Genomic DNA, 21,159 nt, shown 5'->3' on the forward strand with positions numbered 1-21,159 from the left:
ATCCCACTTAGAGAAGAATAATGAAATTGGAACTTTACATAGGGCTGACCATTAATTTCAGTATGCAAACAGCAATTTAATTCTGAAGAAAATAATGGGAGTGCAATGCTACCAGTGCAATCCTTTGTGAAGGATTCAGGTTTTTTAACAGCAGCAGCTGGAAGTGATTTTCAGGTGAAAAGCTGATTCAAGGGCCATGTGATTTAGCAAGCTACCTGCTTCCTTATGTGACATTTGGCAGGTTACTTGAGATCAGACCCATAAAAGGACTGAGGCATTGCCATGCCAGGTCCTCAGCTCCTAGAAGGGATTTTCCAGACAAGCTGGAACAGCTGCCTACACTACCCACTAGGCAAAAAGTCAGCAGCCTTGTGTGAATCAGGAGGAGGGCTGCACCTGAATTAAGCAGTGGGAAATACCAAAGACCTGAGGCCCTTCAATGAACCTGTAGCCTCAGGTTAAACATCATTGGTGCCTTCCTTGATTTGAGTTCAGGGAAATCACCTACTGTTTTCATAGATAAGACAGAGCTAAGAGACAAAGCAATGATACGGATAGAACATTAAGCAACTACAGCAGGCAGAAAACGGGAAACTCATCCAATGCCCTCCTCTAGTGGAATGGTTTCCAATGTGCATATCTTCCCTGTCCACTCACCTATGGTCTATTTGTGACCCCTCTCTGCCCCTCCTGCCCCAGCTCTGTATTACAGTGCTGCAATCTTCAAAAGGAAGTGACCCTACAGCACGGAAGGAGAAGGGTTTTGCTGGGTCCAGGTCCCACTCCCAGCCCTGCTACTGATGCCACATGTCCATAGAAACACTCCTAATGCAATCTCCTCCAGCTGTTTTTGAATGTCCTGTGGTCATGGCTACTGTCCCTGCTGGTGCAGAGCATACCTAGAGCAAGGCAGCCTGAGGTCCTTGAAGGGTGGGAAGTTCCAGGCTGCGCCAGGGAAGAGATGATAGCTAAGTCAGCAGCATTTTGGGAAATCATCACCAACAGACACTGGGCACTCCCTCCTTCACTGGTGAGAATGCTGGTGTACACAGATTCCCTGACTTGGGTGACTCAGTCTGGCTTTTAATGGAAATAAAAGCTCGTAATTGGATCTGTCTCTTCCTCTCCTAGCTTTTGACCTGAAATTTCAAATATCAGCCAAAACAGATGGAGAAATATAATTTTCCATCACAACTGAGCTCATAGGAAAAGGCAGCCAAGAAAATGAGAAAGAATAGAGGAACTACTGGGTCTTTGGTCCATCATATTTCTTGTATTGCAAGAAGTCATACAGGTTTAAAGGTCTTAAAAACTATTTCCTATTCTGAGATGAAAAGTGCTGTTGAACACACTGATATTTGTTTTTATCCATCTCCTCTGTCAAAGGTATTGGCTTTCTAGCACAAAGAATTGGCACTTTCAACTCTACCTTGCATGAAATACTGTATTTACAAGTGTAGAAACAAATGGATGTAAATTAATAGAAATGCTTAATTATTAATAATATTAATTTTAAATAGATTATATATCTTTATATATATATATATATATATTTGTCCATGCATGATTCATTAAAAATCATAAATAATCAGATAATGGGTTTTGGTTCTGTAAAAAAAAGTTAAATAACAAAATCATTCAAGAGAAGGCACTTGTATTTAAATTTAGTTGTCAGTTTGTTAACTTACTCCTGCCAGTTGTAGTAGATTACCTGTGCATATCAAAATAGATACAAAAATAGATATTGAAATTGGAAAATGTTATGAAATATGATGGCTGCAACAATTAATCTTATCTGATAATCAGTCACCTTCTCTCAGCTGCTGTAGCCAAGCAAGGAAATGCAGTGTCATAGTCTTGTTCTGATTAACTCGTAACTTGTTTACCAGTTAAAATCCACATTTCACTATTAGAGATTTGGTTCTTTGTTTATATCACTGAACAAAGAAATTGCTTATTAAATGCACTACAACACTCTGTATTCATCTCATGGAAAGATTAGCATTGCTTAACAAATATGTTTCTATATAAAAATATATAGCAAACAGCAAAGCATATTTTTATGTTCTGTATAGTCATCACATTGTACAACAGTTTAATATGTTAATCCTGAACATACTTTTTTCCATGTTACATAAGAATCATTGTACAGAGGAATCCAAATCACTGTCAATATCAATACCTCCCATGAAATGCACTTCTCCAGTCTAAATAAAAACCATTTCCTCAGACTAAACCAGCACCGTGTCCCTTCACACTCACTGCAGCTCCCACAGCTGCCCACCTGGTGCTATGTGTCACTTCTCCCACCTCAGTCTATGGATGTGACTCACACCCCCCTTACTGCACTCAGTGCCAAAGCGGGCTCTAGCACCTCCTTTAAGCACAGGCACGACGCCTCTCTCCCTGCAGCTCTGCTTTTTTGCTTCTCGTCCACATGCTGAGCTCCACACCTTCTGGGGCTGAATGCAGCCCAGCAGAGTTCAGCCAGGGCCTTTGGAGCAGTCCCCAGCTCTGCTGCCAGGAACACAGTGCGTGTGAAACGACAGCAACATTAAATGAAGGTGTCAAACGTGATTCAAATTATTCTCCCTTGAGGACTAGGATCGACCTTTAATAGTAACTCATTTATATTCAGAGGCTTCCTTAACCTGTAAGAAGTCACAAGTCTTGAAGGTGAAATAAGGCCCCAGGTCCATCCCAGCAGCAAAACCATAGCATTACAAGTCAGTAACATCCCAAGTAGAAAGTGTCCCATTGCCTACACAGCCTGTAATGATTTAGACAGGTATTTAGACTTAGGCCTCCCGAATTTTGTGCTAACCTACAGATATTCCTATTAATGGCTTATCAATGACCAGATTACTAAGGCCAGAAACAATCACTGTAATGATCAAATGAACTTCTACATGCACATGCCATGATATTTCAGCAAGTGACCCAAATGTTAAGTTCCTAGCCACCATCAAGGTCTTAACAAGAAAATCTCTGTGCTAGAGTTGCAATTGCAGTTAGACCTATTAAACTTTCACAGCACATAATACCTTACAATAGATGTTGTTAATTGGCGGTGGATACACAAATGCCTGTGACAGATCTAAGATAAAGGTCTGAGAATGTATATTTCGGTGTCACTTTAGTTGAAGTAGATGACTAAAAGGGACAGATGGCAATTTCCTGTCACTGGGGCTGCAGCACACAAGCAGGTTCTCAGCTGCTACACTGTCTTCTCAACTTCTCTCCTTTGGTCTAGAAATCATGCCTGGGCTTGTCAGTCTGTGACACGAGATTCCGCCTACATTTTCCATGACTCTGCATTTCTTATGCTTCTCATGAGTCGGTTTTCAGAGTTCCTGTGAGTGAGAGCAGCAGTGATAGCTCACTCCTTATAAATATTTCTCTCTACATATCTGCAAATATGTACTGAGAGACACACTTTGCAGTCACGGAATTCATGTTCCTCTTAAAAATAGGAAGGTTTTAAAAGCATGAAGAGCTGTTTTGTACAGGGCCATTTAAGATTTTTTTTTTTTAATAAAAGGAGGTTGTCTGAGAGTTTATAGTTAATTCTCTTCAGCAAACTGTGGTGTACTGGAACTTGCTGAAAAGAAAAAAATCAGAGTATTTTAAAAATTAACAAATTATAATTAATGCAAGAGACAATATCTAGCTGTTTTCTACATTCATATTGAAAAGAAAATTATTCTATTCCACCAAAATTACTAAGTGAATATTTTTATAAATTATCAGAACTGTGCCTTGGATTTTTTCTTCTATGGCAACTCATTACCAGCTCATGAGCTATTTCAGAGGGAAGTCCTCCCACAACAAAACAAGAGAGGAATAATGCAGCAGCATGTCTGCTGTTGCAACTTTAATAAAAAATCCTACATAAAAAAAATCTTAAATACACTTCAAAACACAAATTTAATTACACTGCACAGAGCAAATTTCTCCAGCAAGGGTCTCAAGCAAAGAGCAATTACTTTCATAACTGAAGTATTCTGCATTGCAGAAAGTGATGATTTTGACAATTTTTCCTTTTTTTTTTTTTTTTTTTTTTTTTTTTTTTTTTTTGGCAACTTTGTCTCTCCCTAGTCTCAACAGGTACGACTATAATCTCAGCACTGCACCGCTTCACAGGCTGCCGGGGTTTGTTTGCTTTGTTAACTTTGGTCACGGCTCCCTTTTAGTTCTTCCTCTATCTGGGTGCGTAATGAGGTACCAAAGGAGGGAAACGCACGGAGCAGCCTCAGGGAAAAGCGAAGGCTCCACACCGCTCCCCATGGCGTCTGCTCGCTCTACCTTTCCGACTCGCTTCAGGGGATGCGGTGGAGGGCCACAGCGCTGCCCGAGCTGCCGCGGCTGCTGAGCCGCTGGACCCGCGCCCCGGGCGGCGCTGCCCTGGCGCGGACACCGCGGCGGCGTTTCCTACGAGCCGGCGGCCGGGCCACCGAGGGGGCACCCGCCTCTCGCTGACTCAGCCCTCGCTCCCCGCTGGCGGGTTTCGGGACGGGCAGCGGCTCCGGCGGCTCCCCGGGCGGAGGCAGGGCCGGCCCTTTCCCGCCTGGCGGGGCGGGCGGCGGGAAGGGCGCGGGGGGAGGGCGGCGGCGCCAAGAAAAGGAGCGAAACGGCTCCGCGCGGGCGGGAGTCCCCGTCCCGCGCGCCCGATGCCGCGCGCCGCCTGCCCGCGCGCTGATTGGCCGGCGGCGCGACCGGGGCTCCCCGGCGGCCGCGCCTGATTGGCCGGATTGTAAAGCGATGTCTGAGGGCGCCTGGCGGGAGCGGCAGAGCCGCGCGCCCCCCGCGCGCCCCGGCCCCGGCCGAGGTGAGGGCGCGGAGCCCGCCGAGCCTCCCGCTCCCTCCCCTCCCTCCTTCCTTGCCCGGGAACGCAGCCCCGAGCAGCCGCGCTCCCCGCGCGTCCCTCCGGGGACGGGAGCGGCTCCTCTTAAGAGCCGGGCTAAAAGCGCCTTCTCGCTTTGCAGATGGAGGTGAGCGTCCTGGCGCTGCGGGACCTGGCGAGCGCCAGGCCGGGGCGGCGGGGCCGCGCCGAGGCAGCCCAGAAGGTGAGCGGGAGCGCCGGCGGGGGGCCCGGTCCGGTTCGACGCCGCGCGTTCCCTGCAGGCGCTGTCCGGAGCCGCGGGCCGGTGTGGGGAGGAGAGGAAGAGGGAGGGGGGCGGCCAGAGCGCCACGGAGCCCCAGCGCCGCGGGTGCAGGGCCGCCGCCCGGGGCGCTTGCAGGGGAGTCGGGCTCTGCGTCGCGCTTGTGTGGCTCCCGTGGGCAGCCTTTGAGGAGCTGCCCATCGGACCTGCTCTGCCCTGTTACTGTTATCTTCCCTGTGAGCACCTGGGGCACTGGGATGTCCAGCGCTGCCCTTAAGGTAAAGAAATAAGCCCGTGTAGAAGCCTGAGTCGTGCCAGCCGTTACTGAAGTGATCGCATTCCGGCACTACCTCGCCGGGAAACACCACTCGGCTTCCACCTGAGTAGAACTCACTCTGTGATCTCAAGTATCCCAGTGGCTAGCATGTGGTAAGGTGGAGAAGGCTCTTGTAAAGTCTCATGATTCTAAAGGTAAGAACCACAAGGTTCTTGACTTGGCAGCGGAATAGTATAGTTCTGTTAATTAACAGTAGTTTGAGCACACTCGTGGATACGTCCACTATGCTTGCCTTCTGGCCTATATTCATAAAGTGGAGCTCTCCAGTCAAGAGGCTAAGTAGGGCCACTCAGCAAGGAGCAAGCTCATTGTTTCCTCCTGCCTCACCAGCCAGGAGACAGCCTGTGTATCCTTGGGCGTAACCTTGCTCAGTAGTGTCTCCTGAACTAGATGCAATTCATGACCTGTTGTCCATGCTCAATCTGAGTCCTCCAAAATTCACACAGTTCTTGTCAGATTACACTCCTATTACATCAGAGATTTGTTTCAATTCCTGCTCACATGCTAAGTTCATCAGGCTGGACTTTCCTGTTCTCTATTCATTCTTCAACCAACTGCCCTTGAGATTTTGTGCAATACAGGTAGGACTTCACAGTGTTGCAACTACTGAAAGAAAAAAAAAAAGAGGAGAGAGGGTAAAAGTGTTTCTTACCTTAGTAGGTAATAATGATAGTCGAAAATTAAGATCTGATAGTAGGAAATAATGATTTGAAAGGGCATAGTCATGTGCTTTTCATTGTACTTGCACAAACATGAACATCTGAGGTACTGAAACAGCAGGTTGCTTCAGCTGCCCTCACTGCAGTTCCACTGCCACCAGCCATAATGAACAGGAACTTTAGGGGAAGATAGACTTTCTGCATTACTTAAGGGTTGATTCATTGCCAAACGTGAAATTGCAAGAAAATATTGAGTGCCAACACTATATGAATATATATATATATATTCCAAGGCCTCTAAATTGACCCCTATTTATCACAGTGTAGTAAATTACAACTGGCTGACTGTTAGCTGTAAAAAAGAGATGTATTTATTACATCCTTTTGGGTAATTCATAGATGAATGTATGCAGAAGTGTTCATCAGTGCTCAGAGCACAATGCTTTTGATGTGCCAATTTTTTTTCCAGTCTGAATGCTACAAAACTGCACCTAGTAAAAGCCAGTTTCAGTTGTTACTAGAACTTTTTTCTGCTTTCCAGCTAGACTGTTCCTGCTAGGATGACCCTTGGAATCACCTATTTAAATATATTTCAGCTACAGAATAGTTAAATTACTCCCAGTAAAAGGCAAAACTTAAGAAAGTTCTTATGGTAATCCAGTATAAATTAATATTTTGTTTCGGGTTTTTATTTAATTTCTGAATTGGATTTCTTGCAGCACAAAATAAAATATATCAAGGATACCAATAATGCTTCCTTCAGTTGATCCCTTGAAGGGAGTTCATCTGTAGTGATAATTCTTGCAGTGAGAGAAAGGGATCCAGAGCTGAAATACAAAAAAAGTTTGATGGCAGCTAGGGACTGGAAAGAATTGAGCATCATTCAAGAAAAGATAAAAATCAGCTGATGAATCAGACTTTTCCTCCTAGCAGCTCTTAGCCGTAGTCAACAAACAGTTATGAAGATTTTCTTGGTTGCTTTGGGCAGCAGACTGTGCAGATGCAAAACTTGCCTTGCTTGCACATGAGGTTATGTCCCCTTTAGTTTGATATTTTGTGAGTTGAGCTGCATCCCCAGCATGGCTTTTAACATGGGACCTTTCAAACAGAACTCTACTTTCTCACTAAGTGTAATGTGGCCAGTGCATGATTTCAGTTTCCCTGCAATTTGGTGATTTATGTTTGTGGGCAATGCTTTCTTGTAAGAACAGTCAGAGTTTAAAAGCCTAACCTTTAGGCCACAGGTTAGATTGGTTGACCTCAGGGTCTGTATTTCAAGGCAGTATCTCAAATACACTTCCTCCAGTATAGCAACATGTAGAATATTTTGACATTCCATACAAAGGCAGAAGAACTGTGCTAAATATAGCTGAGTGCCAAGGCACAAGTCAGTAAAAATAACTTCATAAGAATCATGAAATTGATTGATGGAATGGTTTTTTTCCTCTTGTGTCTAAAAAACTTTGTTTTTAATAGGAAAACATATATGATCGACCCAGGATGGCCCCAAAGACTCCCATTAAGAACGAACCTATTGATTTATCGAAGCAAAAAGGCTGCACACCGGAAAGAAATCCAATTACACCTGTTAAGATCATTGACAGACCTCAACCTGATCCCTGGACCCCTACTGCTAACCTGAAGATTCTTGTTAGTGCTGCTAGTCCTGACATGAGGGACAGGGAAAAGAAGAAAGAGCTCTTCAGACCCATAGAAAACAGTGAGCAGAGTGACACACCCGATTCGTTACAGGTGAGACTCAGAACACGATCAACCTTGTATTCAGTTAGGATTCACACCTTCCTTAAGTTGCTCCTCAGATTTCTTCCAACTGGTTCTTTGCTTCCTATGGAATGGTGCAGAATTGTAAGACATTCCCAAGGACAGCTGCCTACACAGCAATGTCTGAGCAGTAGGACTTCAAAAGTAACTATCCTACTAGTAATTGACCTGAGATCCTCTCAAGAGCCTGAATATTATTTAAAAGGACAATGAAGGAAATAGAACTTAAATGTTTAATTTCCCCAAGTGAAGTACTTTTGGACCACATTAGAAAGAAAATTGCCAGATCTGTTTTAAACAAGCATCCTTTTCAAAAATAAATTTGACAATGAGAGAACATACTCTCCAAATCTTAGACCCCATCTGCAACTGTCCTGCAAAGTGGTCTGCAAAAGCTTTTTTTCCCACTTTTACCCCAGCCCCCAAACTAGTGGTCAGAAAGCAAGGTCAAGCATTAAAATTTCTACTTCACAAGACTTAGGCAATGCAGGGGTTGATTCCTGTCCTCACTTCATTAAGTCTGTCCCTGGAGAGAATGACATCACACTGTAGTAAGCATCATTGCAGTTTTCTTCCTTCATGCTCTTTTTTTTCCTCTCCTCGTTTATTTCTTGTAGGATATCCTTCCCTGTTTATTTCAGCTACAGGACAATAGTTCTGGGTCCTTCTACTGAGAAGTATCATTTCATAGGTACAGATCACTCTGGAAGTGTAGTTTTTACAGCAACTGCAGTAGCAACAGTAGTGTAAAAATTGTGCAGTTTTCATCGTCATAACTAAGCAAACAGTTCTCTAAAGATCATTCCTAACATAGTGTCCATTAGGTAAAAAATAGTTGATGTTTAAGGTTGGTTCATTACCACTCCAAGCCTGTTAAGATCACACAGCATTTTTGGGGTGGCTACTATAAAGAGTTCAATTATTTCCTAGTTAATAAAACTTTCATTTAATAATCTTCTACACTTAGAAGGGTTAACATGCAAAAGAAGGAAAAGTTTTAGAGTAAGAATACTGCTATTTCCATACCACATAAAACTCAGTTCTACCAGAGCACCAGCCTGCCACAAGGTAACTTACTTGCAGCTAGCTAAAGACAGTTTAAGACCCCATAAACTAGGAAACACGGGTTTCAACAGCTACCACCACTTTCAGCCTTTCTTTGCCAGAGGGCAAGACTTCTTTTCCTTTTTATAACACAGAAGATAACCCCAGAGTAACTAGTGCAAAATAATCCTCCATCATTCTTGTTTTGTGATAAACAAACATACCTCTTCCTACATTCTTGCCACCACGATTTTGCTGGTTTCTATTTCTTCCCACTGCAGGGTCAGAAAGACCACTTTCAGACCATCCTACAGAATTACTTAAGCTAACATCTTGACTAAGTTTAAGGTTGAAAGACTGAACTAGCACCTTTTATAGTCTCTGAGTAAAGTGGCCGCACCCCTTCCCCAGTCACCAGTTTCTTGAAGTGATAGAGTCACTATAAAAGACAGCAAACAGAGGTATTGCAGGAACTTCTTGATGGCTTCTGCATCTCCAGTTTTATTAGATCCAGAAGTGTTTGAGAGCATATTCTTCTTGTTTCCAAAGGAAATACTCTTTCCAAGTATAATCTTACCATCTGCTAGTCTTGAATGTTGATCTTACTGGTTTTTTTCCTTATGCATGACCACTATTTAATGATTGCACAGATAAGAATTTTTCTGTAGCTGTCTTGTGTGATGAAATAAGAAGAGCTTGCAATTGTGTTATCCAAGTGCTCTGTGCTTTCAATGAGTCCATGTTTTTATTAATTAGAAAATCTGATCTTAAATATTGATAACATCTGAAATAAGCCTCACTTGACTATGTCTTGCTTTTAAAAGCTCTGCACTAAAGGGTTAACATTTATTTTTTAACAGTATGTTATAGTAGATGACAGCACGATTGATGAATTTGAAAAGCAGAGGCCCAGCAGAAAACAGAAAAGCTTAGGACTCTTGTGCCAAAAGTTTCTAGCTCGCTATCCAAATTATCCATTGTCAACAGAGAAAACTACCATTTCTTTGGATGAAGTGGCTTCAATTCTTGGTATGTATACCTGTGAAACTGGGGTAACTGATCCCCTGGGGTAACCTAACAGGTGGGCCTTCCAAAGATCATATTCTAACAGACTACATTCAGGATCTACCTTTCCCAGGGTATGGATGCTGTTCTAATCATACTAATCAAGAGTTGGAGATGCCTAATATTCTTCAGTGTCTGTTGTTTGGTAGCCACTACCATTTTGAAATCTGCTTTCTGACTTTCTGCACTTTTTACTAGACAGATCTTGCTTCCAGCTGTTTACCAACTCTGTTGTTTTCTTAAATATTCAATTCATTGAACACTGAAGGAGATAGGATTTACAAACCCTCTGAAGGAGGGCTTGCAGACAACAAATTTTGTCAAAATGAACAAACTGGTATGTGTAGGAGATCAGTTGTGTTTACTCCCTGACTTGTGAACATGTTTGACATCGTATCTTCTGAGATCACGTGGTTCATCAAGGTTACCTTAGCTTTGAATATCACCTTGTGATGGGAAGGCACTGGGAGAACTACAAGAGTACCATGAGAAAAGGTCTTGTTTTGAGTAGCACATTTGCTGGTTCTGCTGTTAAGTTTGGTTTTAGTTGAAAGATTAATGAAATATCTGCAAGAAGTAATAAAACTTGGGAGAGAGGACTCAGACAGGACACATAAATAACAAAAATATCTGAGGCCTGGGAGAGGTTGTTTCTTAGCTAGGAAGGCCTTTGCAAAATTGGACTTAAACTGAATAAATCTTGTGTCTACATTTAAAACTCAGGTATTAACAGAAAGGATTTGGCAAATTTTTCTGGTTTGGGAAGAAAAGGAACAGAAGAATCATGTCATCTGTGACTCTGTTAAGAAAGGCCTCGAAATACCCATTTATTTGCCTTGGTAGAGTGAATTGGAAATAGGATAGAAACAGATTAGGTAAATAGATAAATTATTTTTTTAAATTAATTGTTCTTTTAGATTCTGCATTTACTCCTTTATGTGTTTGCATGAGATGCTCATACTCCAGCCTTGTACAGCTGAACAGGAATAGTGCTCTATTCTGTGTTGGGAGTGGCATTACCTTGCTTTCCTGAATAACAGAAACTTTCTTCTAAAACTTACTGTTGGAAATTTTACCTCCCAGAAAGGGGAAGGTTTTGCTTGTCCTTCTCCCTTTGGTTTTCCCTTCTTTGCTTGTGTCCATTTGCTTCAGTGACCACAAAATTGCCCCCTGCTGATGTTGCTGCTCTCAATGTAACAAATGATGTCTGTGATACAGCTTTTGCTACAAATGTATATTGCTTTGTTCACGGAAGACTTGTGGAAGGCCACAAAGGGGGCCGTACCGCTGGTGCCTGACAGACACCAGGATATGTGTAACATTCTTGTTTTTCTGAATTATGTTTTGCTCCAAATTCTTCCCACACTTGGAAATACTCATGAATTGTTTCACCCAATATGTGTTTGAGGCTGGCAAGTATTATGCCTATTCTTCAAATGGGTAACCAGGTACATTATGGCCTTGCCTCCCGCAGGGAAGTTTTCAAAACCTTTCACCCTAACTAGCACTTGTTCTGCTCAGCTGATGTTAACTGTTAGAAGACTTTTGGTGCAGATGCTGCTACCAGCTTATAGTACATTGTGTTACATATAACAGCCATGCTTCAAACAGCGCTGGACACAAGCACTTAGGACAGCATTGCCACCAACCTGTTCATATTCAGTCCCCAACCTTGCTCACATCAGTCAGGCTGAACTCAAGCTGGACATATTTCATAAATTTTCTATAGGACTAGACACAGCCAGCATGGATAATTTGTTTCTGTTGTGTTTGAGAACAGTAGATCTCATTCTATGGCACTCTGCACCTTGTGAAACTGTTGATGCCCCTTTACTTGGTACTTGCTTAGCAAGTAAAAGTAATTGTGTCACTGTAAATGCAAGTGGAGGACTACTCTTCCCCTGATTCCTGTACGAGGGGCTTTTATCTCTCATTGACCGACCCTTTTCTGCCCTGTTACACACAGGCTTGTGTACAGCTATGTGTCTGAGTGCTGAAGCTCTCTAAGGAAGGGCCAAAGTGCTCTGAAGACCCTGGGACAGTTGGGGTAGGTCTGAGTGAACGGGGCTGGCAGACTGCAATCAGTTCTAAACACAGTGTAAGTGATTTGAGCTGCAGCCATGGCTGGGCTGGAAGTTAAGAAAGTGGACAAAGAGCAACATACTGTGAAGCTGGCCACACATAAGGCAGATTTTCAGTGTGCAAATATAGATGTATCTAATAGAATGTGTCCATGTGAACAGTGAAAATGTCTGTTAGAGAACAACCTGTTCTCTGTTTGCTTCTGCTGAACTAAGATGAGCATCTATGTCTTTTTTATTTGCTCCCCCCCACTTCCCAAACAGGAGTTGAGCGGAGACGAATTTACGATATTGTGAACGTCCTGGAGTCATTGCAGTTGGTCAGTCGTGTGGCCAAGAACCAATACTGCTGGCACGGCCGGCACAACCTCAATCAAACTCTGAAAATGCTTCAGGAGGCAGGAGAGCTGCAGTATGGAGAGTTAATGACCTCCCAGAACAAGGAACAGGACTTAGAATACAAATTTGGAGAACGGAAAAAGGAAACTATTCCAGATTCTCAAGACAGACCATTACTGGACTTTTCAGAACCGGATTGCACCTCTGGTAGGATGATTACTAAAAGTGTGGTGATACACAGACACAAAATCTCTTTCTCCAGTTTACTATGTCACTTTTTCCCTTTCTTTGCCTCTAAATTAAATAATAAAAAGTTATCCTATGCAAAAAGGTGCTGAATTCACCACGGAAAGTACAGAATTCTTCCTTCTGTTCTGTCCCTAACATAGGTCTCAAGACAGATTTTTCTCTCTGTCTTACAGACTAGCAGGAAGTTCTGCTGAACAATCCAGTTCTTTCCCCACCTGTATCTGACAGTAAATGCTTTATCCTGTCAGAAAGAACCATCTTCATTTTGCATGCTGCCCACATAACACATGATGGTTTTAAGTTACAAAGTCCACTAGAGTCACAAAATTACAGTGACACAAAACTGTGTAGCATAACATAGAATCAGCTTTGGAATTTCACTTCCTAAAAGCTGTTTCTGCAAGTTTGAATTTTTATTGCCCTTTGAAGAGAGACTTGTGTCTTCATTAATCAATTATTTGCTGCCTTTCCATAAATTTCTGCTTTCTGGCATGGAAATACTTTACCTATTTTGTGTGTGAGAAACCTTCTTACTAGCTTTCTGGCTGTGATGGATGACATATGCTAAGAGGCTTGGGTATTATTTGTAACACAGCATCTGCAAACAGCAGAAAGGACAAGTCATTGCGGATTATGAGCCAAAAGTTTGTCATGCTGTTCCTTGTCTCCAAGACCAAGATAGTCACTCTGGACATCGCAGCAAAGATACTGATAGAAGAAACCCAGGATACAGTGGACTACAGCAAATTTAAAAGTAAGATGGCTAATGAGAGGCAAATCAGTCAGTGAGTAAAGAAAATGGGGCATGTTTGGACTGACAGTAAACAGACACCAGTAACAGCAAAAGCAATTTGTGCATCTTTTCCTGAAATATGTTCTGGGGTTTTTTATATTGCACATGCATATTTGTGAAAACAGAGCTTGGTGTGGGGAAGAGTCACTTTGACAATTATCTCCAAGTTCAGCTTCAGAATAAGAAGAAAATGCGTTGTTGTTGATTTTTTTTTTTTTTTTAATACTTAAACTCTGTTTCCTGTACTGCCTGAATGATGTTTCAGAACTGAAGCATGTTGTTTAATTTAAGGGAATTAATTTTCTCTCTGGAGAAATATGTTCCTTCTCCTTTTTACCCCAGAAATCTTTTACAGCTGGATGGCAGGGTTTGCTTTCCGTTAGTGAGGATTAGTACTTCAGTGCCTTGGATAACATGGGAGAACTTAGCATTAGTAAATAAATATTCTGAGATAAAGACTTTTAAGTCTTTCAAGTACTTTTAAAATAAAGTGCTTGCACTTCAGTATTGAAATTCTACACCAAGTATAAGAAAAAATGTGAGGAGTTTAGCTTGAAAATATGTGGGTGTCATAGTCAGCTCAAAGATGTTATTTACTACAGTCACAGAGATTTTTCTGAGTGTGTCACATTTTTAGAAATTATAAATAGGTGTCTTCTTGTGATCAGCTGTGCACTCTTGTGCCGCTTTTTGCCAGCTTCTCTTTACCCACATGGAGGTAGCTGCCTTTTCTGGGCAAGTTGCTATAATCATTTCCTAACCTATATCCATCAAAATGAAGCAGATGAGTTTAAACCTGAGCAGCTAAGCTATGAGGTAGCAGTGACAGTCAGATGGGAGCTGGCATGGCAGACTATATGGGAGGTGGCCTAAGTCCATCCCAATTTGATTTTGCCCACCTCATCTATGAAAGCTGTGGGGATAGTCTGGAAGGAAATTAGCATATGGATATGTTCTATATGCATTGTAAACCTGACTGTTATCTACTCCTGCCCTCTCTGGTTAGCAAAGGTACGAAGACTGTATGATATTGCCAACGTTCTCACCAGCCTAGGCTTGATCAAGAAAGTCCACGTCACGGAGGAGCGAGGACGCAAACCAGCTTTCAAGTGGATTGGGCCTGTGGAATTCCCTGAAAAAACTGGTAACTTGTGTAGCTTGCATTTATTTTCTTTTTGCTTTGGCAGTCCCTTCCCAAGCGGTAAAAGGTTGCTTTCTGTGTGTAAAGAATGGTTCAGCATACAATGCATACCCTGCGATTATTAATTGCTGCCAGCTCAACATTTGCCCTTGTTAGACTTTGCACCCAAGATCTGGGTCTGTGGAGGGATGTTGAAGGACACTGTGTCTTGTAGGTATGTTTATGCTGACTGAGATAACTGTATGCATAACTGTGTGAATTGTAGAGCAGTAGCAGATAGCACTGACATCTTCAAATCTGGGTCCACAGCTGTTCTGGGTTGCAAAATTTTGGTAATTCCTTCATAATTATACAGTGAATTATTTTCTTTGTGAGGGGCCGTAACAAGCTAGAGCAGGGCTGTTTCTTGCATATGGCCCCTTCTACAAAAGCTTTGTCTGCTAAGAACGAGGTGGTCGGATAGCACATCTCTGTAAGATGATGTTCCTTGGCTGGAAGCCAGAGCAAAGGGAACCTTTTGGCTTTGATATTTGCATCAGGACAGTGCCAGGAACAAATGAAATGAAGGATAACATAAATAGTACCTTAGTACACTTTCTTCTCCTGGCTAGCACACTGGAATGTAGCTGCTGCTGTAGCTGCTATGGAATGGATAGGAAGGAAGCCCTTACCTTGTCTACTGGTGCTTACTGAGTTCTAGGTTTGTTCCAGTTTGTGAGGTTTGAGATAATGTAGAGGTTGCCTCTTCCCTTAATGCCAAGTTTGGTAATATGGCAGAAGCCTAAACTATGAGCTGTGTTGCCTGAAGGATTGTTGTACAATATTATGTCCCTACAGATGAGCTGAGAGGTCATAGCCCAACATCGGATCCTCTGCCAGAGACACAAAGAGGAGCCTGTGCCCAGTACCAGAGCAGTGCTACTGCAAAGCAAAGGTTTACACGTCACGCTTCATTTAACAGTGCACAGCCTTGTGAGGCAACCAGAAGGAAGGTCTGTTCTGAGCCTAACAGCCCACGTCAAGAGAGGCAAGGTAACTACTAATGAAGCATGTTCTTTTCTGTCCCACTGGACCTGCCCAAGTGAGGGCATGCACCAATTTAAGGCACTTGATTGGGTGAATCAGTATAATTAAATATGTGAACTACTCTTGGGAGATACCTATATTTCTACTGTGCACATGACAATGAAACTTCTGGTTTAGAACCTGCAGTCAAATGCCTAAAGTTACATGAGGTGAATTTGGGCCATACTGCAATTGAATCTGCAGTTTATTTTCTGCAGTTAAATGCTTCTGTTCTGTACTAACTGCAACTATACTACAATTTCTTCTGTGAGAACTTGATTAAGAAAAATTCTTTAGCCACAAAATGCTTGCTTTATTTTATGGTTCCTAATATAGTGAAATTTACTGTAACAATGTAATGGACAGTTGTTAAAAAAGATAAAGTAATTACAGGGCTTTTCACAGTTCCCTCTTATAGGAAATGATGATGTTGAACATGTCTCCAGTGGGACTGAGAGTTCTGAGTGTCTTGCAGGTTCTGGCTCTTGGTGATTAGTGGATGTTATAAAAATGTGTCAGGACTGAAAAATTATAGCAATTATTTTATATGGCCAATATCAAAATATGCTTGGTAAACCTGTCTGTGATTAATTGAATTCCTCTTTGTTCTTTCAGCCTGTATCGTGAATTCAGATGAAAATTGTTTGGAAATGATAAATCTAGCAGCTATCTGCAGGCAGAAAATAGAAGAAGATACTGGGTAGGTTGGTCTTAGCTGTTGTCCAGTTGCAGCTTTGTGCTTGTCATGTTTAGTTTAAGGATAGATTCCATTGATGAGACTGAGATAAAAGAGTTGCCATAAAGTCTTGTTATTACAATTTTAATATTGCTGGATGTCAGCACAGCCTTTTTTTTCCCCATGGTCATTTTACAACCATCTGTACTTGTACTAGTATTGGTGTTTTGCTGCAGTAGTTCTTTCTGTCATATGTGTTTATATAGGTAATTCCTGCATCCTTTGACTTATTGTCTGGGTAGGTTGAGCAAATTATGATTCCATGGAAGGCATCTCTGTCTGTCATCTGTCTTCTCTATACCTATTCCAATTTGAATTAATTTGTGAATTATTGACTAGACAAGTGCAGCCAAAAGCATTATTGGTCTATCAGAAACCTGAGAACTCTGCTTCTGTGATACTAGCAGTGATAAAAAGTGACCCTTCTTGTAAACTGTATAAAAAATTGTTGTTTGGGTGTTGAATTTTTCCACATTTATGTCCAAATATGTATCTCTTTGCTTCTAGGGATAGAATAGGGGTTTAATTTTGGAATAAATGTTCTTCCTATTTTCATTACTATTTGGGTTTTTTTTGTTTTTCAGGAATAAAGCTTGTGACACTGAAACGATACTAAGTTCAGCAAAGAGCTCCAACATAAGCTTACCTTTCTCTCTTCTTCCAGTTCCTGGGGACTCTGATTTTTGTGTTAACCCTTTGCCTCAGGCAGTTTTCCCTGTGGTTCAGGCAGATGTGCCAAACTTCTCACTACCAAATGGTATCAGCAGCCAGGCTTCACACTCTTCCACTCCAGCAGCCTCCAAAACAGAAAATGGAAAAGCTACCCTGGTCCCCAACCAACCCTTCCTGTGCTTCCCATCTTCATCCCTTTTTATGTTGTGTGGTGGTCTTCAGGAAAATAACTTGAGGGAGCACCTGCCCACTGCGGGAGACCTGGGAAACAGGAGTGCAGAAGCTCAGGCTGCTGTACCTCCCTCTGGCTGCCAAAAGCGCAGCTCCCACAAGTGCTCATCGCCCTCTGCACCTGTAGATGATGAAGAGCCAGCTGCCAAAAAGCAGACGTTGGAGCACAATGATCTGCCCCTCTCACTTGTAGTACCCAAGGTAAAGTGAATTTCCTTATCACTTAGGCTTTCTCATAGTAAGGAAGGATTTCTGTCTAATTCAGTGTTTTCAGAAGGGAAATTTCAGTGCACTGCTCTTGAGAGATAAAAATGCTGTCTCCCACATGTTAATAAACTTGCAAGTGGGCTGTATCAGGAAGTATAAGCATTTACTGGGAGATGTTTTCACACCACCAGGGGAAAATGGACTTGGGTTGCTTTGCATAGTGATGTGATGCTCAGCTGTTCTTTGGAAATAGCATCCTGATCATTTTCTGCAGCAAAACAACTGATCAGAGGGGAAGAAATCAATGTAATTATTACTTCTCATCTTCCCCTGTTAGCTTGGGCTTTCCCAGACAGCAGCAGCGTTGCTTACTCTACTGAGCTATAGCAAATGTGATTTGTTCTTTCCCCCTACTCTCCAGCCTGAGTACCTCTCTTTGAGGCCCAGTGTTGCCCACAGCAGGCTGGTGAGAGAAAGATAATGATGATGAAGGTGATGTGCAGTTATCTCAGAATTCTCTTAAATACTGGAAGTAGGGGTCAAGCTCAACACCATGTCATATAAGCCATTTGAATATTGAATATAAACCACTTGAATCAAGTGTTTTTTCTTATCAATAAAAAAGTAATCCCAGAGGTCAGGTATTTCTTATGTAGTATATCCAAGTACTGAATGTGAAGTGCAGCAAACGGTACAGAGTTTAGGTATCACTAAGATGACTCTTCAAATCCCCAAACAAAACTTTTAACTTGGTGATTTTCTAATCAGGTTTGTGATGCACTTTTGCACAGATGCATGGGGAAAGTTCATGACAGGTATTGCACTGTTTTATTTCAGTTTGGATTCTTCATTTCCCCTTTTGTTTTTTGTTTAGAAGCCTTCTGAGTCACCCAAGGCAGAATCTTCCCCAGGAAGTGGCTGTTCAGCTGCTGTACATCTAGAAACAAATCATCTTGACTTTGCAAGTCCTGCTGCTCCAGAGGTGGCAAACAAGGAGTCTACTAAGCCTTTAGATTGTCAGGAGCAAGAAAAACAATCTCATAAAAAAGACCCTGATGAACCCCCTCCAGGAAATGAGCACATCTCTAAAGAAAATGCCAATCAACCTTTCCAACCACAGTACCTTTATGTTCAGCCTACTACTGGTAAGGACAGCCATGAGATCTAGAGGCATCCAAACCTCTGTATCTGTTCACTCAGCAAATACTGAGTCCTAACAAATAGGTGAATATTTGGCATAAAAAACCCTGACAGCAGTTCTCTGTAGTAGTTTAGTAACTCTGAAATCTCTTGACTCAATGTGAACTATTGCTCCTCTGAAAAGAGACATTTTTGTGAGGTTCCCAAACATTAATAGCACTGAACATTGTGGGGTTTGCATGCCTGAATTATGTACAAAAGACAGTTATGAATTCTGAATTATGTACAAAAAAGACAGTTATCCAGCATTCAAATCTCAAAGAAGCTGGAAGTCTAGATTTGGCAGAAAGCTGGCCAATACAGAACAGCAGCATCCCCTGAGTGTATGAATTTCATCACCTTCAAACTTTGTACTGTCTTGTAACATGCATCATCAGTATAACCCCTGAAGCCCAAGGCACTGGGAATGCAGCCAGCCCTGCTTGTATGACACTGAGGGGATCTAGAGGAATCCGCTGAAAATACTGCAGTGGGATTTCGTGTCCACCATGTTTAGTGCCTGTGTTTGTGTGCAGTGGATGACTGCTTTGTAGGAACAGGATGTGTGGCAGATTTCCATGACTACTGCTTTAGTCTTTGAGTCACTCGTGACACGGAGTGGGGTCTATGGCATTTCACTTAGGTTGAAGATGCTCAGTTTAAAAATGCTGATCCTGGTGTTTTGGAAGATCAGACAAGCTGGGAGCCAGAGCAGCTTCTGCTTCAACACAGTAGTTCAGCTGTTCTCAGCAAAATTAATGCCTCTGTGATATATCCTTGTGGGTGTCTCCCATTTGTTGGGTTTGGTTTGTCTGGGTTTTATTTTCCTCATTAAAAGTAATGTCTATGTTTTCATAGCAGAGGATAATTCCAGTTAGTGGAAAAAAAAGTTTATTTAGCCAGGATATTGCTTTTAATCAAAGTTAGGAGCAGGAAACAGTAAGGGATGTGGTTGGTACTTCATATTACCAAAGTAAATGGATGCAGGTACAGTGAATAGACAATTAGGGGGGAAAATGGAGGCAAATAAGGAAAGGCAGCTGGAAGAGTTAGGGGATTGTGACACTTTTCTTCCTTATTTTTTATTGGTTTTGTCATAGTTTACTTCCTAGGCAGACTCTTCTCTACTGTCACACACTTTTCCTATTGTAGATGAAGTTACAGTAGTTTAGTTCCCTTTTTCAAGATTATTAATGCTTTGTTTTTTCTCTCTTTGGTTTAGGATTAAGCAGTTTTAATTTCCTGTTCTCTGCAAACCAAGCCCCTGGTGCCATCAGCCTGGCTGCGAACCAGTTGCCTTCTCTGAGTGTACCCTGTGTCATGGTGCCATCAGCAGCCTTGGCTTCCTTCCCTCTCATCTGTTCTCCCTCGTTCACCAGTCCTCTTTCCTCAGTTCCTGATGGCTCCTTCTCAGCTGCTGCCTCCACGAATTTCAGCATGTCCAGTCTGGCATCAACCACCCCTGTGTTCATAAGCACCACGGCCGTTGTCACGCCCAAGGTCTCACCCGCCCCTTCGGTGGATCCACAGCAGCCGGCTCCCCCCGCTCTGCACCTGAGTCCTGTGCTTACAAGATCTTGCAGTGCTGTTAAGCTGGACTCCCCTGTGTGTATGGGACACCCGGTGACCCTTCTGAAGCTGCAGCAGGTAAGGGAGACAGGTGGGCTGGAGTGGTGATGAAGGAGCTGTGCCAGGTGCCTGATGGCAGCGTGTGATGCAGGCTGGTGTCAGTGCCGAGTTGGCATGCTGAGAGCTGGTCTTCCACTGAGTTTGTGCGTGTCATTTCAAGGGTGGCACAGGGTGTGGGACACTGTTGAAGTCATAGCCCAGCATAGCATGTTTAGTACTGAACAATGAAGTGGTTTTATAACTTACAGAAATTCTAAAATCCCCCAGCAATCTAAAGTTTTTTCCCCCATCTGATAGTGTCACTATGTGTTATGCAATGGCTACAGAAAAACATTAGGAGGACAGGAGGGTTGTGTCAGAATTCTGGAATCAGTTGGTTGCAACAGTTTTCAGGTAGTAGTATCCTGGATTATCCCCTCAGCCCTGTTCTGATCTCACTTCACTATGTAATGGAAAAAGGTACAGGGATTAATACCTCACAGCTGTCCTCTGTTTGCCTGCTTGTGTCTAGACTTTGAGAGAACTATGCTGAATCACTTTGGGGTATTTTTTTTTTTTTCCACAAATAGCCTTCGTCAGCTCCTCTCACTCCCAAGAGTATTCGTCCTGCACATAATGAGGCATTTTTCAAAACTCCTGGAAGTCTTGGAGACCCTGTGGCATGGAAGAAAAATGAAGGCAACCAGACCAGAAATGGCAGCTCTGTGCAGAGGAGACTGGAAATCTCTAGTACCAGCCCTGACTAATTCCACTCTTCGCAAGGGGTGGGCAGATTGTCCTCAGACCCTGTATCAATTACAAGACAACAAGCTCTTACCCGGCAAGAGGAGCATGTTAAAATGTCACCC

General features: G+C 42.6%; 1 protein-coding gene across 1 annotated transcript; it reads left to right on the plus strand.

Annotated features, from left to right (window-relative positions):
- Positions 1-4,985: 4,985 nt before the first annotated feature.
- E2F7 (E2F transcription factor 7) lies at positions 4,986-21,057 on the plus strand. The gene is made up of 12 exons (XM_041411312.1): positions 4,986-5,066; positions 7,575-7,850; positions 9,785-9,953; positions 12,335-12,616; positions 13,254-13,412; positions 14,458-14,595; positions 15,430-15,624; positions 16,273-16,357; positions 16,978-17,497; positions 18,378-18,648; positions 19,905-20,329; positions 20,881-21,057. Exons 1-12 carry the CDS (start codon positions 4,986-4,988, stop codon positions 21,055-21,057), a joined length of 2,778 nt encoding a protein of 925 aa, XP_041267246.1.
- The last annotated feature ends 102 nt before the right edge of the window (positions 21,058-21,159 follow it).

The sequence above is a fragment of the Onychostruthus taczanowskii genome, unplaced genomic scaffold, assembly GCF_017590055.1.
Source record: "Onychostruthus taczanowskii isolate IOZ18803 unplaced genomic scaffold, ASM1759005v1 scaffold35, whole genome shotgun sequence".
Classification (NCBI taxonomy): domain Eukaryota; kingdom Metazoa; phylum Chordata; class Aves; order Passeriformes; family Passeridae; genus Onychostruthus; species Onychostruthus taczanowskii.

What these genes read in the sequence shown, in the direction of transcription:
- E2F7 (XM_041411312.1), top strand. Translation starts at nt 4,986, where the DNA reads ATGGAGGTGAGCGTCCTGGCGCTGCGGGACCTGGCGAGCGCCAGGCCG. An exon ending in GCGCCGAGGCAGCCCAGAAG is followed by an intron (nt 5,067 to 7,574) that starts GTGAGCGGGAGC and finishes TGTTTTTAATAG; the next exon opens with GAAAACATATATGATCGACC. An exon ending in GGACTACAGCAAATTTAAAA is followed by an intron (nt 13,413 to 14,457) that starts GTAAGATGGCTA and finishes CTCTCTGGTTAG; the next exon opens with CAAAGGTACGAAGACTGTAT.